A 19,269-nucleotide genomic window follows, 5' to 3' on the forward strand; every position below is an offset into this window, starting at 1 on the left:
AATTCTGTTGTGTTGTCAAAGTATTCCTGTTAGCTACTGGTATCAGGTTGTCATGGCATTCTGACGTCATAAGCTTTGTGAGGTCATGGGCAGAGTTAACAGTTAAGCCTTACTGTTCAGTTCAGCTCAAGCTGATGAGGGGGCTAGGATAAGCCCCGAAACGTCGTGAAAATAAACTCAAGAAGTTGCTATCCATAAAATTTGTCCTGTATCCTGTACTGTGCACATCATCGTCTAACTAAAGTATTGTCAGCACCTTTGATCTTTCACCGAAGTATCTTAGAACGAGTGCTACAATTCAGTGCTGGGGTTTTGTATTGTCTTCAATTCATATGTTGTATGTATTGTGATGAAAACATATTAAAGCCATCATAAAAACTGTATTTATTCTTTCGCCTCGACGTCAGTCGTTGAATGAGTGACTGTGGTTTTACGCCGCTTCCATCAATACTCCAGCAACATCACGGCGGGAATATTAGTGTCTCTTTGGCAGTGTACAGTATTTCTATAAAATGAAAATTCATCCTTGTTCACGATAACGTTTTTTACTTCGATCATTGTTTTTTACGTCGTTTCAAAGTTTATTTCCCAAACTTAGGGGTCTTTTTCAGCGCGGCTCACTAACAATCACTGAGCGCAAAAGTGCCTGGCCTCTAATAAGCGCCGGGTCTTAAATATAAGCGCTCGAGTACTTATTAGAGGGAATACGGTAGCCGAAATATTGATGAGTGCGACGTTAAACAGCAAAGCAACCAACCAACCTGATGATATCCACCTGAGATGGTGAAAATTAACAATATTGGCTTGCAAGCATAGTGTATGCACAATGTGACTGTATTTGTAGACAGAGAATTTCACAGAACAAGTATCAAGAGGAATAGTATTTACACAAAGGGTAGCATCTCAACCAGTGGATAGATGTGGCAGGTATTTCTGTATTTTTTAATTGGTGTGTGAAAGATTTTGCTGATATGCTAGACTTAAAGACAGTGACAAGGAGGTTTCCGTCCTGGATAGTTCACGACTGACACCATCTTCACCGTTCAAGGTATCATTTAAATCAGGGGTAAAGTTAAATGTGTATGGCTAAAGTCTGTGACTCCATTAATATACTGAGTTAAAAAGAAACTTTACAAAATGAAATTTTAAAGAATAATGAATAATTTTTATCTGATGATACATCTATGTATCCGAAATAGAATCCCATCTTAGCAAAACTCACCCAAACCCATCAATTCGTCGTGCAAATGACGTTAGTACCAAATCAGGTTTACCGCGTGCAGTCGATCACGTGATCTTCGCATCGACGTTTTCTTCTACGGTACTTTAAATGCCACGATTGTCAAATGTGCAACGTGCCGTTGGCATGTTGGAAGCGGGAAGATCCGTTATTGACGCCGCAAGAGAAATGGGATGCAGCTGTCTACAACAAATTGGCACCACTTCTGATCGCCCAAGGCCGGGTCGTCCACGTGTGACGTCACGAGTAGAAGACCATCAAATCGTCCAACATCACCTACGTGACGGGTGTATCAAGTACACCACCCAGATCTCAGCAATGAAAATATAACGATTTAACCATCTTACCATCTCATGTTCTTTTATAGTGCCGTGAAGAAAGAATGTGAAGTTTCTTTTTTGACTCAGTATATATATCTTTTGTGATATGTTTTGTAAAGCAATATAATATTCACGGATCTATGTTTAATATTGTAAGGGATATGTATTCCAAGACAAAAGCAAAAGACGAGTTTAATCATCTCAGTGTTTCTGAATATTCTGACTTCTTGAGTGGAGTGTGCCAAAGTTTTATTTTAAGCCATATATATTTGCTCTTTACAGCAGTTATGAACTAAAACTACAAATTGTGATGGAGGGATGTAGTTATGGGACTATATCTGCTGTTGTATACAGATCACTTTCTATTGCAGAGTCTTTTGCGAATCCGATTTGCTCCTTTGTAATGGCATCTCTGAGAAAACCAAAGTTTTAGTTTTGTCAATAGTGTCACACTAAGAAAACATGAAGCTGGGCACGTGGTAGTTTAAAGGTCTCATAGTATAATTATTTACGATTGCTATGTTAGAATAGTCTCTTCTAGTCTAAAACAGTTAAAACATTATTAATAAAGGAAACAACCATGTGTTTCAGTGACTAAATAATATATCTCCTATTGTTTTGTTAAAAATATTTGATGTGCACACAAAGAAAATTATGCTTCAGAAATATGTGGTTTCTAGAAATGTAACGTGATTGGGGATATGCGACAAAACTGAGAAAATGCTAGGTTTTGCACGTTTTGGCAGAATGTCGATTCTTTATCACGAGTCGTCAATTACTGGTTTAACGTGAAAGATAGATCACACGTACAATGTTATGTAATGTTATACGACGTCCACAAAGTTGGTCGGAAAACTTGGGTATGTTATTTCAGATACATGCATATCTTGATCAGTTATGGATTTTGCTTTGTTTGGGAAATGCAGTGAGTTGACAATTAATGAATTGTTCCTAATAATTTTATCTCAAGATAAATCATTGACATATACTATGAATAATGACAAAATGCACAAATAACCATCTGTTCTTGAAACTTTTGAATAGAGATGTCAGAGTACTGATAGAAGTGTTGGGATGACGTAGTACCGAAATCTCTCTTACCACTTTCATCTGGGATGCATTTGTTATCATGATCCTTTCCTCTGTCCATTGATAACCACTGTTACAATGACGTCAGCAGCAACTGTCTGCTGTAATCTGTTCAGGCCAGGTTCATGTGTACCTGCCACTGTCTTGATATGGCACACGTGTGTTTTACGAAAATAAACATGACTTGTTTATCTTTATCCCGATATACGAGTGCTTGAAAATCGCTGGTGATTGTGGATGCCAGTTCTGGCCCCTCGTGACTAACTGACGTTACTTGTTGTCAAACAGATAACATTTAAACTATGGCAGTGTAGCATCAATGAGTCCCAATAGGTTCGTTCATTGGTTTCACATTCCCATCAATTTAACACTTATACTGTGTTTATCAGCGACACACGTATTGGCATTTATCATGCAAGCTCGTCATGCACACGCATGTTCGTTTATATTCCACAGTTACTTGTTATTCCGCATGTGTGACGTGATCAATTTGACTGCATTACACTGAGATCTGAGTAATAATTAGAGCACGTACATGGTACATTTGGAATGCTATATTCCTGAAGATGACGCTTTATAAAAAGGATCGGAGCTGATATACGGCACACCTACAGAATCTCGGATATCTACCAGCCATATTGTTTAGTGTCACGTCATCTTAACCCTTATGCTAACCCCCCAAAACGGTGACATATGCCAGACCCCTTGTTGACCTGTCAAGGGCACAAGAAGCACATATAAACCCAGAACTCCGAGCCTTGAGAAGAGAGACAGACGGACACAGATAGTCTCAGCAAAGGTCGGGTGCACACCTCCGCCATCTTGGACACAGGGACATCCTCCCCCGACTAGAGCAAGTGTATGTGTTTGTTTGACATCGCAACCAGCGGCTTCTCAGATGTACGTCTGCCTTTAACAAGTCCGGACCATCCAGTGATTGTCTTTATGCCATACGATGACAGAGCATGTGTTGATGAATCGCAATGAAGAAGTGATGATACCACGTGTGTGTGCAATACTGAGCGTATCCTTCCCCAACGGTGGCACCCGTCATAAACAGATGCAAATACTAGTTAGCTGCTCAGATGGAACAAACGGGAATGTTTGGCATAAGTCAGTTGCATCAGGCAAACTGTTTGTCACTGAAGCATCAAATTTTGAAATCTCCGCAGCAAAGCCTTATGAAATTCAGCCAGGCCAGAGAGGAGGTTTCATAAATGTGACCACTGGATATGGTCGTGTTTTGACAAATATTTTAAAGTTTAATTTCTTTCGACAGATAATGCCATTGAGCTTATATACTGGCATTGGAAATAGTGCATGGATGTTTTTGTCTGGTTTCTGTGTGCCTAAAATGTTTTTCTTCCAAACATTAAACCAGATGAAAACTCGATAGGTTCATGTTGCTAGATGAACCATCCAGTCATCGCAAAAGAATGTTGATTGTTGAACAGCGTTCAAAATATTCGCCGGCCCGGAGGCCCAGCCCTGCCTGTAGTTTCAAGTTGCTGGTAGTTTCAAGTATCTGCAGGTCCCTTCGACCTCCAGTAAATTATCTTTTTTCACAAGTGGAACCCTTCCCTTGTTTATCCCCCTTTCTTAACGTTCGGGAATCATCAATGATAACGCACTTTGCGCATAGGAATGTCAACACAACCAGTCGCAAACAAAATATATATTCCACTCTGCGCCATAGACCTCGCTATTTGACTTTGTACAAATAGAGCGAAACTGTGACCAGTGTAGTCTATTGTACGGAAGTGTATTAGGACCACGCTCTGCTATTTTTCGGCATCTTGTATCTTGAAACTTCAACTTAGTATGTTGAAAAATCAACAATTGTGGTTTTATTGCTTCCCCTTTAACAAAATGGACCTACATATTTCATACGGGGCCTCTAGATTTTAAGACCTGCAGGTGGCAGCAGGCCCCGATGGCCGACTGGCAAACTAAAGCATTGCAAACACTGTTGTTGAATATTACAATCAGAAGTTCATATATTACAATGAAATGATAAATTCGTGAACCAAGGGGCAAAGACGACTGCTGCTCCACTGATACAACCTGTGCAGACTAATGAGCATTCTTGTGTATCAAGATCTAGAATGTTAGATCTCTTTTGAAATGACATTTGTGACAGGACCAAGCTAAAACCACTTCTTCACTGGCGGATCCACGGAAAGTGGTCCTGAACAATGTAGACTGATGAACTATTCCGTATACAGCGTGTAAGACATAGTGGTCAAGGGGAATTTCATCTGTACAGAGAGAGAATGGTCGGTTTGATAGTTCTGAAGAGAAAGTGACTGAACAAAATCCATCAGTACTTTTCAATACCACGTTTTATTAAATCATTAATTCAATCAGGAATGTTTACGTTTTTATTTATATAATTCTGTTTCTCACAGTCGATCAGGCAGATGAGTTAATAAAAATATAAGACAAAAAGAAATACCACTGTTTTAGATATTTTATTGGCCAGTAAAGATGGAAAGTTATTATTGTAATAAAAGCTTGCCAAGTCCCTACATCCTCATTCCAAGAGAAAGTCCTCCACCATCTTGTTGAATTCGTCAGCTTTCTTAATATGAATGTAGTGATCTCCCTCGGGTACATTGTGCAGCCTAAACAGGAAAAACTTGTCACAATGCAGGTTATTACACTGTTAGTGACTTTCACATTAATTCTCCAACAGGCGCCAATCTATTTTTATAAACTTTCATGTTGTTTCCTTTCATGCTCATGTATTAAATCTAAATTGAATAGTGCCTAGACAAGATGTTAAAACGGCTTCCCTTCTGCAGTTGTACCTATTTTGATAAAGGCAGTCAACAATACACCAAAGAGTTTATCAAGTTGCAGATCGATACGTTACCTCTAGAATGCCAGTTTGGGGTACCGTTTTCACATAATTACACTTTTCCTGCTATCTGGAATGTATTCATTTCAATGCTTGAATAGGAAAGTACTTAGAAAAAAGAAACGTGCATTAAATGAATGTTGTTTATCACAAAATATTCTGTTTTCTTGTTTCCAAATATTTTCCCATCCATATGCATATGAGTAAGTGGTAAGGGTATACTTGCTATTTGTTATTCTAGAGAAATCTGATTTCTATGTTCTCAAACTTTATAAGGCATAATTATGTAACATGTTGCCTCTGACTGAGGAATAATGTTTCTTGATAGAGTGATAGAAAAACAGAAAGTAACATAATTGTCAAATTTTCAAAGCAAGAGAAAAAGGTCTGTACTTGTAAGAAAACAAAGTTTTATTTTCCACGAAATGTTAAATTTGTACATATACAGATAACGAGTGTAACGTATCTGTTGATAGGGTATTTGTTTGGTAAAACCATTTCTGGGTTCGTTTAAGACAGGTTTCAACTGTAATCAGCAGATTTCAGGCTGTATGAACTACGTGAGGTGATGATGTGGCTTGTGTGTATGCTATACGGCAGTGGAGAAGTTACATTTCGATTAATTCTATCCGTTCAAAATCTCGGGTACCTGCCTCAGTCTAACTGAAAACATAAAACTAGCTTTTCCTATACAGCATTGGCAAAGTAAAACGCCGTCACGGTGTTAGGTTATTCTGCACGCCTTCAGCATCTCTGAAAAACAGTTTTCATTAACAACCATCAGTTACACCTAAACACACAGTATTTGTAGCAGCAGCGATGCATCAGTTCACCAAGGTGGCGACAGCATCGTTTGATGTCATTGGTAAAACGTCTTTGGACGAAAGACATATCTCTATATAGGGTTCTTTATTTTAAACAGATATAAGACAATAAACTAGCTCAAGCTGATTACAAATGCGACTTTAGACAGACTATATTTACTAAAGTGTGATCTAGCAACATCACCATCTGATATATTTGGCCTACTTTAGGCAGCTATAAAACAGGAAAATGTGGAAACATTGTCATTTGTTTTCTATTAAAAGGTGAATCTCACAACGTTATAGACAGGACAAAATACGTTAGGGATATTGGTATTTTTATGAGTGATATCAGTGTGGCAATAAATAAATATATCATGGTGATTTCAGATTTTACATATATTCCTAACTATTTTTGTCCAGTATATGAAAAGCGACTATAACTGGTATATTATGTGGCTGTTTAAAGTGTTAAACGATAGAGCGATACAGAAACATGGTACTGGCGCCTGGTAGTGGAGAATGGATGTTCTGTCAACACTATTCCAGCAATACAATCCTGAAATAATCCAGCCTTGACCAGACAATACTGTGATTGCAAACATGATTAGGTGAGTGAGTAAGTGGGTGAGTGAGTGAGTGGGTGAGTGGGTGAGTGAGTGAGTGGGTGAGTGAGTGAAGTGAAGTTTTACACCGCATTCGGTAATATTTCAGCTATACGACGGTGGTATATAAATAGTCGAGTCAGCACCAGACAACCAACAGCATGAGCATCGCTCTTTGTAAACATGAGCAACGGTCCACATCTTGGTTCCCTCACCACCAAGTGGGTGGTGATGGTCAGCCTCCAGACTCCATCGGGTACAAATCACCCAGAAGATGTTCTGTTACTTCGTATTTTGTATCTTGATGGCTTTGCTCTTTACTCAGATAAAAATCGATTATATATTAACAACTAATGTTACGTCTGGACTACAACTGAAGCCAATATTATGAACGTGCCATGTGTAGGCCATATAAAGCCCGCATTGGCAAGCATGAACCCAATGCAAACAAACAAAGTATTATTCACGTTCATTAGCCATTGAAACATCAACATCTGTTGAATACATGGGTCAATAACATGTATGGACGTTTGTAAAGTTATAAACTCCTGCAGTCAGTTAATAATATATTTGGCAATTTGAAAACCGGCACACGCACACGGACACGCACACGCACACGGACACGCACACGCACACGCACACGCACACGCACACACACACACACTGTGATCAAATGGGTTGACAAACCTTGAGTTCTTTATATGTTTGTTGAGATACACCGGATGTTCTGAGCTCGTCTGAGGGTCCTTCATGCCATGGAGGATTAACGTCGGACAGGTGATGTTCTTCAGTTCCGCCTTGCAGATGTCACCTGACAGAGTGAGTGTGTAAGATGTAGCTGGAAATTGTCACCATTGTTACCTCATCAATCATGTCTGGAATAACAATGCCTGGCCTCCACTTCCATCTGCCATTTTGTGCGTATTAAATACTGATTTCCCTTGTTACATCCTAACCGTTGTTGTTTTCACATAGTTGTTCGTTTCCTCATTGTTTCATTCACCTGATGGAGGAATAAGAATATACTGCCAAACCTATAGTGAGTGAGCGAGAGAGTTTACAGATGGCGGCGGTCTGTAAAAACACGTTGAAACGTAGACACCATCACAATAAAGACGTTGAAATCCATCAAATTTTGTCTTTATGAGTTTAAAACCGGGATTCAAATCAACTCACTCACTCACTCTGACTGCCAGTGAACATACCGTTTCTGTGTGCGAGGCAGTTTCTATTTGCTTTTATCCACTTGCTCCAATGAGCCTGGAGGTACTCATGCCCATATATCTGGAAAAACGGCTCCATCCTCTTGGGATTCCAGGTATAAATATCCTCTAGACCTGCAGGAGGCAGCACATAGATTAGCGGAGCATGCAAGAACTCTCACATCATGCGGATGGGGTGTGGTGTTTGGTGTCGGATGGGTTTGTGGGGTGGACGGATGGAGTGGACGTCTCGGGAGGTCAGTTAGAGTTGGCGTGTAAGGGTGTAGAAGTTTGGGATTTGAGTGTCATGTTGGGGTGAGAAGGCCACGGGACGTGTGTAGGTAGGGACTTGGTAGGACACTGGCATGTGGGGTGGAAGGTAGGGGTCAGGGTACCACATACAGGGATGGGGTGTATATGGGCGTTGCATGTGCTGATGTGGCATAGAATGTTGGCGTGGCACGAGAGCTGACGTGAACAGGATGGCTGAATCGTGTATAGAGATCCATGTCAATAATCCTCCACGAGGGATAACGCGGGATAATTCTGATTGGAAATATGATTGATGGGTGTATATATTTATGGGCAGTGTCCTCCTCTGAGGATCAGTGAAACTTGTGACAAATCCACATATAAAATGCTTTTATGTTATCATGTTAAATCATGTGTATTCAAGAAACGCACAGGTGATATTGATAAACTGATTGATTGTTAAAACCGCGCCATTATAAATTTAGAAAAAAAGTGGTTCGAAATATGCGCGTGTAGGTCTGAAGATCAAGATTGGTCACTGGCATTGACACTGGCAGCTAAAAGAAAGAATATCGTTATACCGCGACTCACACTGGATGTCTGGAGGCTGGAGAGTCTCAGGCTGCTGTTGCATACCTCGCCAGTGTTCACGTAAGTACCACCAGTCGTTTATGGAACCAGTATCAACAAAGTGATTCTAAGTAAGAATGATTACACAACAGTTCAGGATATGTACATCAGGGTACTTCATATATCAACTGCAGCTGAAAATGCAGCTGTAAGTGTTGTGCCTAGTTTGAAGAGAACTCTCGCAAGAGACAGAAGACACTATTTTGGTCCAATAGTGCAATATCGTTCGAGTCTGGATCTACAGAACTGGTGACATGCGTTGGCGGATCCAGAGGGGGTTGAAGAACTGTCGATATTGTATTGGGAGTGCCATGATGCGGGAAGCCCTATCCTACATGCCTAACTTTCAACTGTAATTCAACTGTTATTCCATACAGAGATGAAATCTTCAGGATTTAAATGGTTCAGATCACTGATCGCCAGAGAGAGTTGTTCCAGCAGACTAATGACAGGTCTCACATAGCACGTGCAACTACTGAGCATCTTAAGAAGGAGAACATTACTGTCCTTCCAAACCGTCTTCAAAACGGCCCAACCTCAACCCCATCGAGCATTTGTGGGATGACCTTGGGCAAACGTCAACCGGCGCCCCAGATGTTAGGTCAACTGCCGTATGCATTACAAGAGGAATGTGCCAGAATTACAATCAGTCACTTATTCCGCCCATGCCGAGAAGTCCAGAGCAGTGCTGGAATCTCATGGTGGTCACAAGAAACATTGAACACAACACTCAATTGTGAACGGACGCCTTCACTTATTTACCTTTTCATAATCTATACATGTTAACAGACTGTTGTCTGCTTTTTCATACTGTGACATTTGGCAGGAACCAATTCAGAATTGCAGGTGATATCTCATGTTAAAGTTTAAATTCTTGAAATTACACCAGCGCATTTCTATTTTGAGAGAGTACACATTAAACGTCAAAGTATTACAAGGCAACCCTTTTCATCCATGTTTTACCATTTTGTTTCTGTATTCGACCCATTAACCAATCCAAGGAACCACTTTTAAAAAGTATGTTGACAATTTGTCCCACCGATTGTACAATGTTGTGGTAGAAAAGAGTGTGAACCTCGCTGTGCCTTGATATCCTTCTCAATAATGTAGGAACTGGCTCCCCACACGACCAGCTTCCGCAGATGTTCTGGGTATTGTGCCGCGAGGATCAAACCAGTAGTTCCACCATCGCTGAAGCCAAGCACAGAAAACTTCTTCCGTCCCAAAGTCTGGAAGTTAACATCAGTTCCTTTATATTACTACTGCTTGACAAGTATTAGATGAGCCACGACCTGACAACTGACCCGAATTTGCATATATGGGGACGCCCTCCAGAACGTTCCATTTGAAACAAGAGGGAAACAGTTTGTCGTCTAAATATTGAAAAGTTCAATTTCCTTGTGCGAATCGTGTCGTGATGGTGTTTTGCTGAACTACATCACTCTACGAGACACGTGTTAATCGTCTCTTCTTGTGAGACCCGTGGCGGTCCAGGGTAGAACAGGCCTTCAGCAACCCATGCTCGCCATAAAGGGCGACTATGCTTGTTGTAATAGGCTTTTAACGGGATCGGGTGGTCAGGTTCACTGACTTGGTTGACACATGTCATCGGTTTCCAATTGCACATATGATCATGCTGTTGATCACTGATCAGACTCGATTACTGACATCCCGGCGCCATATAGCAGGCATATTGCTGAGTGTGGCGTAAAACTAAATTCACTCACTTACTCTTCTTGTGAATTGACTGCTGACATATTGATGTGTCAGGATCTAGTGGTTCGTATGTATCACTGGTGAGATGTTCTAATACAACATTCAGATCCCAAGCTGGTGCCTTAAACTTTGAAATTCGTAGTTTGTCCTCCAACTTTAACGAACGCAGCAAGACGAGTAATTCTGGCGCTTTCGTCAGCTTTATGCATGCGTTCATGGTGATAATCGAGCTGAGGGCCACCATGCAGGTAAGTCGATGATGTGGAACCTGTGAGTCCACTAGTATGTCGTAAATGACATCTTGTGAATTGACTGCTGACATATCGGTGTGGATATATAGATCTACTAGCGTCCTGCTAGTGTCTAATGCAACTTTAGCCAAGACTGTCCCAAGTTGCGACCCTTCCCATGCACAAGTATTTCTTGAGGTCATAATTATCAATGCTAGCCTATTTGAGACGTGCACATGGACTTTCAGTCAGAGAGAGCTTCTTGGTCCCTATTTACAAGTCACGTGACAAAAGGGTGAATGTAACTCCTCGCCTTTGTGGAACCGCTAGTTGTTCTGTGACAACAAGTGCCCGAGACGTCTTCTATATCCATGTCCCTGAGGTAGAGGTTGGCAAACACCGTATCCGATCTCCAAAACCAGCCTCCATCATAGATGTGAGCGAGTAACTGCCTCGTAAAGCGAGTATCTGGACGTGAGATCCCGTGGATTTAGCTCCTCGACTGTGCCTTTTTCCCTGTAAGTTCTGTATGTTGTGCGCTAGTTTGTCCACTTGATCCTATGCATACACGAAGAGAGTTGTGTCTCTTGTGAGAGACGGTGTGGCCTTTAGTTGGATCCTGTAGCCCCTTCTAAGTATCTGAGAGACGTAATCGTTGTGGAGGATGCCCCAACTTTTGCGGTAGCGTTGCAGACGTCCACTCACTGGTGATGGTTGCACAGGAATGGCTGGGGGTGGAAGGTTGCAGTTGTTCTGAACCTGATGTTCATCGCTACTGTCCTCTTGCACCGTTGGAAGGGCGTCCTTTCCCAAGGAAGCTCTTGTTCTTTCTGGTCGAGCAGTGAAAGGATCCCTTGTTGCTCCTGAGGTTTGTGTGCCTCTTGTTCCTGGCTTTCTGGACTCCAGAAACTTTTGATTCATTGGAGTAACGCTGTGACGTCTGCCAAATAACACTGACCAAGGTATCAATGGACTTAATCTTCATGACTTCATGTGAGTCATCTTGGCGACCTCCTCAGTCCTTCCACTGAAGACTGTTGGTGATGACCAAAGGGGCCTGTAATAATGGCTCTCTCAGGAGTCAATCCAACGGATGTAGAGGCCAGGTGGTCGACCATAAATTGTTGATCCTTCTTTTGCGTGGTGTAATCTGAGATGATCATTGTATCCTCTTCATTCTAAGGATTCCAAAACGGGAGATGAGCACCTCATTAAGAGCCTGGGACCGTGGAAGTCTGCAGAAGGTCCGCCTGCTAGTGGTGTCCAATTGTGCCATCCATTCATCATCCTATGACAGTAGCTTTCATGAATGGCTACATGTGATGAATAGGAAATCTCAGCGCATTAAACTACCTTATGTGTTGGTTCTGATACTTCGTTCCAATGCTGAAGACTGTAGTGAGACTGTCAGAGACAGTAGTTAGGTGGAAGGGTTAGTGAGTCGAAGTCATTGTCCACCATCTTGTAAGTAATTGGATTCCTTACACGGGGATGACGTCCAAGCCGGGGATGACTTCATTCGGGAGTGCATTCTCCCCAGCGGATCCTTTGTGCAAGGCTACAGTCATCGTCAGTGACTGAAGTTTCCTCTGCAAAGCAGTGCTCCATGATGTTCATCATTTGCTCTGTGAACTGTTGCATGAAGATCCCTGTGTGGAAGGTCTGTGTACCATGCTGTAGCTGCATCTGGGCAGATGATGTATCTGAGTTGTCGAGGTTACCCGTAGAAGTGCCAGTTATCTGTGTTGTTAGAAGGCCACCCTGAAGGTCTAGTAGATGTAGACTGGTGAGATGCTTTACTGACGACTGATAACTCGGGAAACAGTCGAGGAGGCTCATCAAATATGTCGACCTGTCCAGCGGGACGATCTCCTCGTTGTAGAGTTGGACCTCGATGTAGAGTTAGAGTGTGGCTTCAATGAAGATTTGGCAGCTGAAATACTTCGTCCTCGATGACGTGGATGACTTCAACGTCTTAGCTTGTGATGACCCCAAGTCCGATGATGACCTCTTTTGGGACTTGGCTACTACCTCCACACTGTCGTGGCTTGTGGCTCTGCCCCAGGCTATTCACTAGAAATATGAACATAAACAGCAGATAACATACTGTTACTAGATCCTCTAACAACCGATTTACCAGACACGACTTAAGAGTGCCTTGTAATTTTGTCCCTTGCGATTGGGGGGAGAGTGACAAGCATGGCATGTCTTTCGTGACCGATAAGGGTGTCAATAATGAAGGTAGGCTACTCGTGGTTGAGTGTGATTGTTCATCCGCTTCCAGAAGGGAACTTCAAAGGGATTTCAAGTGTTCCACTATCATTCAAAAAGACATAGGAGTCAGTGAGTGAGTGAGTGAGTGAGTGATTTTAGTTTTACGCCGCACACTATATGTCAGCGGTCTATAAATATCGAGTCTGAACCAGACAATCCAGTGATCAACAGCATGGGCATCGATCTGCGCAATTAGGAACCTATGACATGTGTCAAGCAAGTCAGCGAGTCTGACCACCCATGCCTTTAGTCGCCTGACGCCGGACATTTACGGGTCTAAAGAGGGAGGAGATAAACACAATAGCATGAATCAGGATAAGGAAATATAGTTCATATATGAAGGAATAAATCATACTAAAATGGTTAGTACAAGGTAGATAATATGGGCGAATACCATAAAGGGCAGGTTGCGTAACTGTCCGGACCATAGGAACCTTATCTTTGTGCCCGACGTGTTTATTGTAGGTGTAGTCTGGCACAAAAAAACCCACTGTGAACGTATATTCTGGGCACAATTGCACTTCCTGATTGCTACATGCCCTGCAAAATACGCTTACTGACGTCATGAACTGATCGCATCGAACAGCTCTGGGATAAAAATCATCTAGCCTTGAGACGTCAAAGCAAGAATGTTCGAGCGGTGGGCGCCATGTTAGTATAACAGTGGCACAAGCTGCCTAATACTGCGTTCAAGGATATTACGTTTGGACGAAAGGGGGATGCTGGAGCCACCAGTGGAACTGTGGTATCAGTCACTGCATTGGAGTTGAAAATCGGTGTATCACATTTGGACATTTCAACATTCAGCATGACATTCCTCAATGTAATAACAAGTATCGAGACATTACGAATGGTAATCAGTTACTGACATAGAAAATAAACTGATCTGAAATTCCAACTGTACATTCATGACAGCAACTGCATCTTGTGCATCTCGATGGCGGAAATTGTCTGGCCAGTCACGCTCAGGGGGAATACTTCGTCCATAACCTCGAGGATCAAAGCCAAATACTGTGAACTTTTCTGGATTCATCTTCTCTAGCTGGTTACTAAGGTCTGTCTCAGAGGAGCCTGTAATCAGATTGCAAGTCAAAACATTGATTACACAAAGTCTCGTTTCCTGCTGACTGGGTTCCGTCCCATTGCGCAACTTAGTACAATAACGAGTCTAGAATTTTTAGACCAACTCATTCAACTGGATACTTAATCATTAATCAGTATTATTTCTTATGTGTAATTAGCTGTACATTGCAAGACTACGCTCCATCTATTCGTTGCAAACACGTCGTGCAGGGTATTCTGCCGTTCAACGAGCTCTGAGAAACGGAAATTTGGAAATCGTGGAAATATCCAAACGAGGGTTGGTGGTCTGGTACGGACTTGATATTTTATTAATCAGGTTGTTCGTTGCAAAAAATATATTCGATAGTCGCAAAGAACACATAACAGGTGTAACCAGTGAGCCATGTGAATTGTGAATCATTGTACGACCTCTTTAAACAGGGACAGTCTGTTACGTACGTGTTAGTTACTATTTGTTAATTTTTATCTTTTTATTTCAAAGAAAATAGTTAAGGCCATACTACCTAAACCTCGCCATAAAATGTAGAAATAGAAAAAAGTTTAAAATTAAGATTCATTTGTAATTACCATTTCCTAAAGCAAGGGACTGGAAAGCCGTCAACCAAAGTTCTTTGTAGTGTCTCTTTTCAACTTCACACGAGAAAATTCGGATCGGCTGAATCAGTTTCTGAGACTCGTGCTTCAGTTCGTAAATATGTGAGTGTGTGAGTGATTGAGTGCGTAATTGAGTGAGTGATTGAGTGAGTGAGAGATTGACGACTGACTTACTTACTGACTGACTGAGTGCGTGAGTGAGTGCGTGGGTGAGTGAACTACTCACTGACGGAGGCACACATAAAATGACTGGCTGACGGAGTGAGAGAGAGAGAGTGAGTGAGTGACTAGGTTATTGAGCTATGGTGTATGCATGCACTACCTTACAATATTGTTGTGGACAGGCAAACCAATGGTAGGACGAGGAATTGCTTATACCACGCTCTGACTTTCACTATTGGCTTACAAACTGTGACAGCTTGATTCGCATTGGGTATAAGTGAGTGGGAGAGCCGGCAAACAACTCTTTTTTCCTCTTGGAACAGTATTTCAGTTTCAATCTCCCTTGTCTTCGATGTTAACACCTCGCCATACAAAAGGGGTAGGTGGGTGGGGCATTTCTGGACATCATTGCACTCCTGGGTGTACAACAGCACCGAGGACCCCGTCACAAAATACAACTGGAACATCTGGCTAAAGTACAACATCATAGAAACAGCTTCCAACGTACCCAAGGCTCCCGGCAGTAACAGGACAGTATGATCCCCGTATCCAGACTGTTCACAATGAAACTCCACTCCATTTGCCTTGACTTGTAGCGAGACTCTACGGGCTGAATACAATCTGCAAAAAGGATTAAACAAAGTACCGTTTATTCAAGAAATACTATTCCTATACCCTAACGTATAGTGTAATAAAGTACAGAGTTGCTCTGAACTGTTTGTGTTAAATCACGAGGGGTGTTTGAATCGTATCATGTTTGTTATTTTGAGTAATGAATAAACCTCCTCCGCTGTCAACATGAAAGCTAAAATAAGACATATGCTACGATTAAAACACATTCTAGTTGTACTACTGTCCGTTGCTGGCAGATTGTGTAATGAAACTATATTTCTTACCAATTAATTGTCACGATGGCTGAAATACTGTCACTAGTAGCCTCAACTCACTCACTCACTCACTCACTCACTCACTCGCTGTCACATACATGGACATGGTATGTGAAAAGCGTATGCCGTTTATATATAAATAACAATAGCTACCTATTCGGCATAAATAACACAAGGCAGACTCACTCCCACGACTGATTATACTAAAATGAAATAATACTGAAATGCTCCTGAAATAACAAAGGCGCCGTAGCATCCTGCATATTTTGGTTTGCAGTTGTTTCACTCGGCAACGAAATGTGACGTTCCTGCTGTCCTTCATGGTTTACGTTAATCACAGATGTAATTAAAACATGTCAGAGAAGATATTTAAAAGAAACATAAGTCGCCATCAATCTGTTTAGGATGCCTAAAAAAGTTAAGTGTTTCTCTGCACATGTTTTTCAAAAGTGACGAGGGCGGTAGGACGTTTTTTTTTGAAATTTGTGATTGAAAAAAGTGACGAGGGAGGAACACATTTTTCTCTCAAAATACAGCTTAGACAATTTAGCACGGGTTAATGAGTTGTAGTTTCACTGATTCAGTCACACTCTTTCTTACAGACACTTATTCTTATAGTGGGCAAATGGACTCGACCGGGACGCGGAAAGGTCAGCATTATTTTTTTAAATGGCATTAAAAAATTGATAGCGCACAAAAAAAGATACGCGCTGATGCTCGAGAAACAATTAATTTTTGTTTTATTTAACCTTATCATTTGGGATTTTTTCTACTGGTAACGTGGGTCTTAGCACAGCGGGGCAGTCACATCACCAGCACAGTCCGTTAGTTAGCCCTTAATGGGGAGAATTCTTAATTTAGGTTACAGTCCTATTTTCTGTTTGTTTTCAGCATTAGATTTACCGTTGGTAAGTATTAAATTTGACATCTTAGAATACAAATACTTTTCGCTCTATCTCCATGTATAGTGTCATAAAGTACACTTTTGCCCTGAAATATAACGGTAAAGCACTAAGTCTTGCATTTTAGATACCAGCCTCTTCACATTTGAAGTATATTAGCTCAGGGCAAAAATGTGATTTATTACAATATATATGGGGGTAGAGCAAACTTCTGTTTAGGTCTAGTAAGATCAGATAGTAAGGTTACAGAGAGTCTATGGCAAATATAATTATAGGCATGTTGTCCACATCTTTTGCGAGGGAAAGTTTCATTACAGTCCTGAATTATTTCCAGATTTAATGCTGTTTGAGATACCTTTTCAAGAAATCTTTTCAAATAGATCTGAATGTATGCGTCCCAAACACGCAAGCAAAATACTTTTTGCGTGTTATCATTTTTTTGCGTGATAGACGCAGGTTTCTGCGTTGACGAGAACACTGATAGTATAATCAACTTCTTCATCGTCTTCACTTCTGACTGCACAATATGGCAAAATCTTAAAAGATTTACTCTCACGTTACTTGTAGAAAATACACTAACCTCAAGTTCCAGCACACTGTAATAAAAAACAAAATACATGATTTGGTAAAAACTCAGACAACTTCACTTTTCCATTTCTAAAACTGTAAGTTCTCGTCGGCGAAGAAACCCGAACTAGCCGTCAGACGACCCATGTTGTGTTGATGATGGTGATCGCCACTTTGTAACAGAGAACATAATTCAACATGCATGTCATACCGAACATTGTGATGGAACTGTTTCCTGAATGCAGTCTTTGAATTCTGTGGTAACAGACGTAACCATTGCTGAGCTGAAAGTGATAAACAGCCAGTGAAAATATCCATCTTCCTAATACTGATCACACGTGCCATATGTCACAACTCTCTTGACTTGAAGATTTGTGAAATAGTTATCTGAATGTTCAATTGAGCCGTCGTACCAGCTTTATAAATGGGTTTCCAGAACACTGTATCAGAAATGAAAGAAAAACAACAAAACATGAATAATCCTCTAACGTAATTTACATTACAATGACAATCAATAAATTGCATAATTATATCCTTTGCACGCGGCCCAGTGTAACAAAACGTAGAGAGGAAGCATTGTCTTCATGTCATAGATCTGTCTCTCGTATAGTGTGTGTCATGCTGTTCACAGCCTGTATTCAGTAATCTTAAGAAACTGCTACACTTCCATAATAATTTGACGATTATAATATAAAATAATATTATAATATTCTTAAAATATGACAAAATAATTGAGTATTTGCTAACGTCGAGTATGAGTTGAACTGCTTTCAGTCTCTTAACGTTTCTACAGTGTTTTGTTTGTCAAATATATTTTCAAGTATATATTTCCATTCCTCGGCAGTATAAACTGCAGGAAGTTAATGTAGTGCGTCAAGTTTCCAGTGTTTCTCACGGGTGACATGACATTCATCTCTGATTAATACAGTGGATGACACTTACTTTAAGTGGACGAGATGTGACCATGTTCCCACATAAACCTAGCTTATTATGGAATTATTGCGATGCCACCTTAATCGGCAGACAATGATGCATGCTACCAATAGGAAACATTCATAGCAGCCAGAGAAAACCAGTGTTATAAAAAAGTCAACGAATTCTAATAATTTATCAGGAAAGCCAATCCTGTTAACTGAAGAATGATAGAGTAAACATTTCAACATTACTGGATTTTTGGCTGTCGTTTGTAAACTGCAGTACACATATTTTACCTGTACACAAGTGTTGTTTGCATCCGTGGGATATACCTACATAACATAGATGTGTTTTCACTTATTGAGTGTTAAATAGTACCCATTAGGGGCGTATTGGGCGTATTGTTTTAAATACTTTTTAAACTTTATATTTGTTGCTTGTTTGTTTCCATCCGTCTCTTTAATATTCAACAAACATGGAGGAAATCCCCTTGTGTGACATCTTGTTCGCAGCGAACAAACTCAATGTTTGCGCACGCCTGATACTGACAACGAAGAACGGATGATAATTCTCTAGCCTCTAAATGTTGTTGAAAACACGTTAATTTCAAGCTAAACTGATCGGATGTCATGGCACGACAAGAAAGTCAGCGTATCCCCGACGTGGGTATACTGCTAGACTGGAACTGACCAAACTGATGTGGCCAGACATTTTCGTGTACATCGAAGCACAACATGATCTCAGTGAGATTTGCTACGGACCAACCGTACACAGGCGATGTCACTTCAGCAAGGCAACCACATTCGAACGAGTGTGTGAGAATGGTTTTACGTCGTTGATATCAATATTCCAGCAACATCACGACGGGGGACACCAGAAATGTGCTTTGCACATTGTATCCATGTGGGGAATCAAATCCAGGCCAGCTATTCTCGAAA

General features: G+C 41.0%; 1 protein-coding gene across 1 annotated transcript; it reads right to left on the bottom strand.

The window, feature by feature from the left end:
• Nucleotides 1-5,131: 5,131 nt before the first annotated feature.
• Nucleotides 5,132-17,734, bottom strand: LOC137257545 (valacyclovir hydrolase-like). The gene is made up of 7 exons (XM_067794870.1): nucleotides 17,628-17,734; nucleotides 15,569-15,681; nucleotides 14,126-14,292; nucleotides 10,077-10,230; nucleotides 8,123-8,254; nucleotides 7,605-7,728; nucleotides 5,132-5,273 (listed from the first exon to the last, which is right to left on the bottom strand). Exons 1-7 carry the CDS (start codon nucleotides 17,732-17,734, stop codon nucleotides 5,183-5,185), a joined length of 888 nt encoding a protein of 295 aa, XP_067650971.1. The 3' UTR covers nucleotides 5,132-5,182.
• Nucleotides 17,735-19,269: the final 1,535 nt, after the last annotated feature.

The sequence above is a fragment of the Haliotis asinina genome, chromosome 12, assembly GCF_037392515.1.
Source record: "Haliotis asinina isolate JCU_RB_2024 chromosome 12, JCU_Hal_asi_v2, whole genome shotgun sequence".
Lineage (NCBI taxonomy): Eukaryota > Metazoa > Mollusca > Gastropoda > Lepetellida > Haliotidae > Haliotis > Haliotis asinina.

Coding starts and splice junctions, on each gene's coding strand:
- LOC137257545 (XM_067794870.1), bottom strand. CDS start 17,734: ATGGATATTTTCACTGGCTGTTTATCACTTTCAGCTCAGCAATGGTTA. Junction 14,293..15,568: donor GTTACTGCCGGGAGCCTTGG/GTACGTTGGAAG, acceptor ATCTGATTACAG/GCTCCTCTGAGACAGACCTT. Junction 7,729..8,122: donor CTGCCTCGCACACAGAAACG/GTATGTTCACTG, acceptor TCACTCTGTCAG/GTGACATCTGCAAGGCGGAA.